This window comes from Morone saxatilis, unplaced genomic scaffold (assembly GCF_004916995.1).
Source record: "Morone saxatilis isolate NCDOM2014 unplaced genomic scaffold, NCSU_SB_2.0 Contig14, whole genome shotgun sequence".
In the NCBI taxonomy this organism is placed as follows: Eukaryota; Metazoa; Chordata; class Actinopteri; family Moronidae; genus Morone; species Morone saxatilis.
The window spans coordinates 12,407,881-12,415,507 of NW_023339696.1; the positions used below are offsets into that span (position 1 = coordinate 12,407,881).

At 39.9% G+C, this 7,627-nt stretch overlaps 1 protein-coding gene across 1 annotated transcript in view; it reads left to right on the plus strand.

The window, feature by feature from the left end:
* LOC118322836 (arf-GAP with dual PH domain-containing protein 1-like) overlaps positions 1 to 7,627 on the plus strand; it is a 14,883-nt gene that overhangs the window by 1,258 nt on the left and 5,998 nt on the right. Inside the window, exons 2-4 of the mRNA XM_035654666.1 lie at positions 2,043 to 2,173; positions 2,887 to 2,978; positions 4,106 to 4,188. Of these exons, the coding sequence (XP_035510559.1) occupies positions 2,043 to 2,173; positions 2,887 to 2,978; positions 4,106 to 4,188 (306 nt within the window). The remainder of the gene's footprint in view (positions 1 to 2,042; positions 2,174 to 2,886; positions 2,979 to 4,105; positions 4,189 to 7,627) is intronic.

A 7,627-nucleotide genomic window follows, 5' to 3' on the forward strand; every position in this document is an offset into this window, starting at 1 on the left:
ATATATATATATATACCATATAAGCTCCGGTGTGGATTGCGATAAATATATCAGAGCATTTACTCGATCATCTCTCTTCAAGTCCATTCAGCCCTGGAGGTTTCTTAAAGGATGCTCATATTTAGAGCTGCAGTCAACAATGTGATGATCATTTTTCTGATGAGTCATAAATGTCTAAAATAGTGAAATAAAATGTCCACCACAACTTCCCAGACTTGCAGCTAACCATGACAATAATTTTTTGATGAATCATAAATGTCTAAAATAGTGAAATAATGCCTACTACAACTTCCCCCGTGCCCAGAGGGTGACGTCTTACATATCTTGTTTTGTTCAAACAAAGACATTATTAGTTTAGTTTAAATTATGTTAATGAGATGTGGAAACCAGAGAATGTTTGGCTTTTTTTCTTTCGCTTGAAAAAAAAAAAAAACGAGCCAAGTTAGACTGTTTGATTGTCTAAACTCCAACAGGCTACAGGCCCACATAATACAGATAAGATAGGAGTGGCTTACGACACATCTGCGTCTTGTCTCTTATGTTCAGATGCACAGTCTTACATGTGTGCTGCTTTGTGATTATGCACAAGGAAGTAATATTTTCTCTCGTTCTCATGCTATTTTTTGCAGCGTGCGTTCACTTGTTCTTCTATAGCTGCGGTTGAAAGGCTGCAGCCTGCTGATACAAACTACTTGACACTGTCCCTGTTCTCTGGCTCAGTTACAAAATAACCACCAACAGCAGCTGTGATCTCACCTTGCATTGAGAAGTAATGGTTAGGAGAATGAGATTTTTAAGTGTAAGAGGAGCCACACAATTCACACATTTGCTGCAACTCTTGCGTGTGCTGTTTGTGTTCAAAGACATGCATTAAAAAGAATCGGCTTACTGTCATACAAACTAACCTGTCTCTAATTACTCATTTAAAAAAAGGGGAAAAACAAGCCATGTATTCATTGTGAGAGTCTGTGAAATTGATGCTTGTCATGCTGCATGCTCTTTTCACACGTATCTCCCTCCAAAGAAACATTTCAACAGTGACCTTTAACTGAACCTTTTTGAGAAAATGTCAAAATGTTATGAGTGCTGAAACATAAATGGGTGACATGTTACAAAGTACAAAGTAATGTGATACAGTTTGTGTGCTTAATTTCAGTGCATGTTTTATGGGACACAGAGGTGTTTTGAGGTAGTAGTGACTCATATATTGTATGAAAAAAAGTGTGAATGTGGTCTATGTGTTAGTGACATGTTGCACACATAAGTAACAGTACATGAATTCCTCAGAATTTCCACTATGAATGAGTTATGAATTTGGGCATAAATAGCATCTATGAAACACTATCCTGTTGGCATGATTCAAGGTGAGCATCAGTCGTGCCGTGTCTCGTCTCTTCTCTGTCTCTCTCTCACTCACTCACTACTGCCACCACGCTGAAAAATGGAAAGGAAACACCCAGTCTGTCCTTACACAAACCTAAATACGATCTAGCTCTTGACTGACATAATCTTGACCCAAATATTGATCATCTGTGAAACTGGGGGAGGGTTTGATGATCACTGAGGATGTGGACTGAGTTGTTTAATCTGGGTCATGGAGAAGAGCTCACTGCACTTTGGGTGACCTGCTTCTTGTATGGAAAATAGTTTTTTTTTTATGCAAAGACAAGTGACTTTGTATTGTCTTTGTCAATGTATTTTAGTCAGAGAGACCGAGAGAGAAGGATCCAGGCCTCCAGGATTTGAAGGACTGACAACCCCATAATCTCGCTCCGTGTTCCTTCTCTCCTTCTCTCGTCTTACCCCTCTATCATGCCTGCCTTGAATCTTGTGTCAGATCTCTATCCGTATCTACTTCTGCTCTTTTCTTTCTCACCAGGCACAAATTAACTATATGTGATTAGAAATCTTAATGTATAACTCATGTAAAAAGTTTTGTGTGTTGGTAATAATGTGTCAACCACTGGTTTGATTGTCAGTGTCTGTTAGAAGAAAGTTCAGTGTGTCTAGTTTTTTTAAGATCTTGAGATGTTGTGTTGCAGATCCAGAGTGGGCATCCTACACCCTGGGTGTGTTTGTGTGTCTCAGCTGCTCAGGCCTCCATAGAAACATTGCTCAGATCAGCAAGGTGAAATCTATCCTGTTGGATCCCTGGAGCTCTTCTGAGGTGGAGGTAAGAACTCTCTGTTTTATTTATACATACCTCAAAGTAGGAAAGCCCTGTGTTTTGTAAGAGAAGATCAGCCTTCGATAGTCTGAAACTTGGCTCGAAGTAACGTCTGCAGCCACTGGCCTCTCCCTCCGCCAGCCCACCCTGCTCCACTGTGAGCATCACTCTCTGCCTGCCACTCCGCCCCTGCATCCCTGCTTGGAAGAATAAGACGAGTCATTTGTCTCAATTCAGCACGGCCTAAAAGGCATGAGCCAGCAGCTGGCCGATACAACCAATATCTTTGTGTATGTGTGTGAGGGTGTTTGTATATGTGTATGTGTTGAATCCAGGGACATTCAGACTTTAACAGACACAATTTGAAAGTGAAAATATCAAGAATGAGGTGAACATTTTTAAAATTGTTTTCATACATCTAGTCCAGTCAGACTAACCGTCTCATGCAGCTGTCCACTCTGTGTGCTTGTGTCTCTGTCCCCATTTCTTCTTGATTTGTGTGTGTCATCTGTAGTTTCCTACCTAGCGTGCTATTGTGTGCTGAGTAGTGTCCTCCTTGTTAAATACAGAGACACAAAAGAAGCAGCAGCCAGGGCAGCAGCACTGTCTCCCTGTGGTCACATAAGCCTGCAAGCACCTCATTATATCTGTGTGTGTGTGTGTGTGTGTGTGTGATATTACATTCAAACATCAAATGTCTCTCTTCCTCCCATCTGCAGTTTATGGACTCTTTGGGTAACAATGTCTGCAAGGCCAAATATGAACAGATAGTTCCTGCCTTCTACTACTGTCCAACACAAAAAGACTGCACGTAAGTGATGTGTCCTCCTTTTCCCTCCTTAATGTCTCATCCTGGTGTTTCTGCCACCTCTGTACTTGCGGTCAGTGATTAGTACATATCTGCAACACAGACGGACACTTTTTTTTCCTGATTTTTAACAGCCATACAAGTGAAGGTTATCACACATATTTGTAGCTTATGAAGTTGTGTAAAAGGTAGTTTACATGATGTATCTGGTAATAAATGCTGGTGTTACCTACTTAATACCGTAACAGATTTAATGCCACTATTTTAAGTCTGTCTGTCATCGATCAACAACATTACAAAGCTTTGCTGATATATACTGTGGATATTTTGTGCATAAAGACAGTAAAATATTACTGATAGCATCTTTAAGGCTGCAACTATTGTTCCCCAGATGGATACATTCATTAACATAGGGGTAACAAGTGGTTTTGGTAGCCATGGCTGACTTGCAGAAACTCCTTAGTGATAAGAATGGCAAGTTCCTGCAGTTAGAACAGGAAGCACAAGGGTTTCTTCTTAACTGTCCAGTGATATAAATAACAGTACGTAACAACAAAACACTGAGCTGTCAAGTTTATCTTAGAACGGACCTGCGTTGTGTTTGTGTGATATGTTTTAGGCAGAACAAAGGAGAGGTGGATTGATTAGAGAGGAAAGAAAAAGGTAGATCCAATAAGTGTGAAGGGCTTTGAGCACCCGGGGGAAGAGCTGTACAAAGCCATTACATTAAATACTGTGATGCTGATTTGTTGAAAGCGACACAGCTGGTTAAGCATGGGGAAATGATGAGGTGTCTCGCATGCTAAAGATACACATACAGATGCAAGGTGTTGCTTATGTATAATGCTTTTTGGATGTTAAGGATAATTATCAAGGAAACAAAGAGTCCAGAGAAATTAATTTAATACAGATGGAAAGAATAGATGAAAGAAGAGCACGAGCCATATAATCAATATCGTGATAGATGGAGGAAAAAGGGAGACACGAGTGATAATTACAAAAAGATGAGCCAAGCTATATTTCTTTGCTTGAAATGTAGCTCAGAAGCTTGACATCCTTGTAAGTTAATGAGACATTTCCAACAAATCAGCTCAAGCATGAAGTAAACATACACACCAACTGTTCTGCAGGCTCCTGCGGGATCAATGGATCCGAGCCAAGTACGAGAGGAAGGAGTTTGTGTGTGTGGAGAGGCAGGAGCCCTACTCGGCAGGTAAGAATGAAATCTCTGCAGTCCGGTGCACAAACACGATGTACTTCTCGCTTACTCAGGAAAACAAGTAATTGTCTGCGTCTCACACAGCATCACCTATTCAGCATTGAATGAATACTCAGCAGGGAAAGAGTCATCATCCATTTATCATTACTAACATTCTTGAGTGAAACAGCTGATGAAATCCAAGATAAAGAGTGACTGATGACGGGAAAGGAGAGCTGATCTCACACCTCACTTTGCTGCCTCCACTGAAAGGAAATTTTAGATATTTTGAGAAATAAAAGCAGTTACAGCAACTACTCTGAAAACCTGAAATGCTTTTTCTTTTTTACATTTCTGTGTGTGTGTCTTGCTCACTTGCAATTCAATCAACATCCTTTTTTAATACCACATGATGCAGTCTTAGGGTTAGGGAGTACAGTTGTTCTTGATCTGTTGATCTGCATCCATGAAAGAACAAAACAGTATTATGTGTGGGGATGTAGCACAAACTCCTCTTCTTTCACTAGTGGATGATGATCTTATGAAAAAAAGTGTGTTGTTTCAGTGTGTCTTTTTATTTGGGCTGCTAATGGCATTACTGTCAAAGGGTGTAATAATAAACAACTCACGGCCCAGTAGGCACCATTACCCGCTGCTCATTTACATAGCCCAGGCCAATTAGCCAGTCAGATTGCCTGACTGTTTGTTAGGTAGTGTCAGCATGTCTTATGTCGCAGAGACGATGACAGCTAGTCATCAAGGGAACAAAGTTGCCCTTTGCTGTCTTCCTTATGCTCCTCATGTGTCCTCCGTTTTCTTTCTTTTTCTTGTCTACACCCTTCACTGTTTCTGCCTGACTACAATATGTCTCACCCTTTTTGTCATGGCTGACTGTGTGAAATCATTTTGTCATTGGGCTAAACTCAGTTCTTTACTAAACAGGCATTACATGACCACTATATCTGTCTTTTGTGCTGAATCACGTGCCTGTGTGTGTCACAAATGACAAATGTCTCTTGGCTAATGGCCCAGTGGAGCCTCATTAAGAGAGAGAAAATGGCTCCGACCTGACCGCTAATCAGACTCATCTAATCAATAATGGATTATTATCCAGACTTGCCAGACTGACTGGCAATGACTGGAAATGCTAAGATTTGGCCTTTTTATAATCCCATAAGACTCAAGAATCTTATTTATTATATACAGTGATGGAAGATGTACCGATCCTTTAACAATACAACAATGTTTGACAATACTCCATTACAAGTAAACGTTCTGCATTCAAAATCCCACTTAAGTAAAAGTACGGATTCACTATTTAATAAATATTCTGAACATTTGGCAGGACTTCACTTTAACCCCTCCTATTTAGTTTTTATAAGCCGTATATAAACATTGAACAAATGGTTCATAACAGTAATTTTAATGAGATATTATGATTTTTTTAAGTGTTTTATGTACAGTATTTGTCAACAATAACAACTTACAACTTTTACTGTATTGACATTCGGCATCTATTTAAACACTATCCCCCACTTATGCATTGTGCAATCAGGAGTTGGAGTAGTCAACCAACTGTAGATGGATCCACTGTTTTTTCAGCCTGCACCTTATTAAAATGTTATTTTCCCATCATACACATGCAGGGCACAACTTAAAAAACTGACTGTTTTGCTGCACTAGGCTTTAGCACAGTCTAAGCTGTCAGTATAGTCATAAATGTACATGTTCTGCTCATGAAAAATAATGGTCAAACAGGAACTTGTGCAGCCTAAAGTCAGTTTAACCTGATATATGTTATGGTTTGTGGCCATTTTTGATAGAACATTTAAAAAACGTTACTGGGTTACTCCCCCGTGGAAGTTATGGGCGGGACTTTTTCTTCACATTTGTAGTAGAGTGATGTCATTTCTATAGCCAGTGTGTGAAAGTTCCCGCAAAAATTACACAAGCTAAAGTCCCCACGATGAGGAAACACAAAAACACAGTTCTCACTGGGTTGCAATTGCAGTTAAAACACCATTAGGTAGTTTTAAGAAGTGCCTTTACTGTGTTTAAAAAAGCTTAAATACACCTCAAACAGAAAGAAAAAGGCAAATCTCACTTTAAGGTAGACAAGATAAAGCATTATTATCGGAGTCTCATGACTGTCAAACTCTTGCTCTTTGTGTCTTTCTGTCTCCCCCCCTCTCCGTCAATGGCCTCTTGTGTTGTGCTGTGCAGAGGTTTAGGAGCATGTGGTTATGTGTCTGTGCCACAGAGGAAGAATGGCCTCTTTTGTGTACAAGTATTCTATATAATATTGCTCCTAGATTGTTGGCCAGGAGAAACTAGCGGTGATCTGTAGAAGACCTGAAGACATACAGATTCTCTGGTCCAAAACTTCTTCTGCTCTCCCAAGTGTTTGCAAATCTTAGTTACCCTGTTGGAACAGTGAATGACTTCTCTTCTTCTCCTCTGCTGCGTTATGTTGTTGTGGACAGTCTGACCCCCCTCCTCCCTTTCACCCGGGGAACAAAACTTTCTGACTCATGAATAATTGATGAAACCATCGCTCAACCAGGAGTTCACTGCTGTCTGTGACTTGCACCATGTCGACTTTATTGCTGTACAGTACAAAGAAGCAAGGAACCGAAGCAAGTGGACCAACAGACAAACAGCCTGTGTTTCTTAATTTCAGATCCATTTTCTAGAGGAAATTGGCATCTGAGATGTAATTCTCTCTCAAGAGTTCTCGTTGTGCTTTGCTTTTTATCGCATTGCACTTTAGCTCATTCCATACCAGCATGTGACTGAGGTACTTCATTTTCAATGGAAATGCTTTTCTTGTACAGTTCCTTGCAGAGGAAGTGATTTATCAGTTGTCTCTAATGTGGTCTGCTATTTTGTAGAGTTCCATGTAATCAAAAGAAACTAGTCAAGTGCTATTTGTGTTAGGCTGTGAGTCACAGGACTTATTATTGCCATGGAACTGAAAGTTAAAATAAGGTAAATGATTCAATAAAAAACAAACTAAGACAAAGCTAGAATTTAACAAAAAAAAAAAGCTGTAAAGCCTATTAATACTATTAAAAATAGTACTTTGTCACTGTGCTGCTGGACTGATAATAACCAATGCCTAAAAGTAGGCTGTGCAAACAAGTCTTCTTACTTGCCAAAACATGAAATTATAGAATTATTATAGACTAAAATTAAAGTAATTGTGTTTGTTATAGGATTAGAAATCCAGTTCTTACATATTTGGATATTTTCGGTTGAATATTGCTGATTTGTGCCAGTGAGTTCATTTGTGTGTGCGTGTTGGCTGTGTGACAGTGCATTTCTTCCTGCAGTGCTGTTTCTGTTGACTCACGCTGGGTATGGATAGAGAGGCCAGTGTCAGGAACAAGCCCTGGAACAGAGCCAACAAGATCTGTGTGTGTGTGTGTGCGCGTGTGTGTGTGTGTGTGTGTGT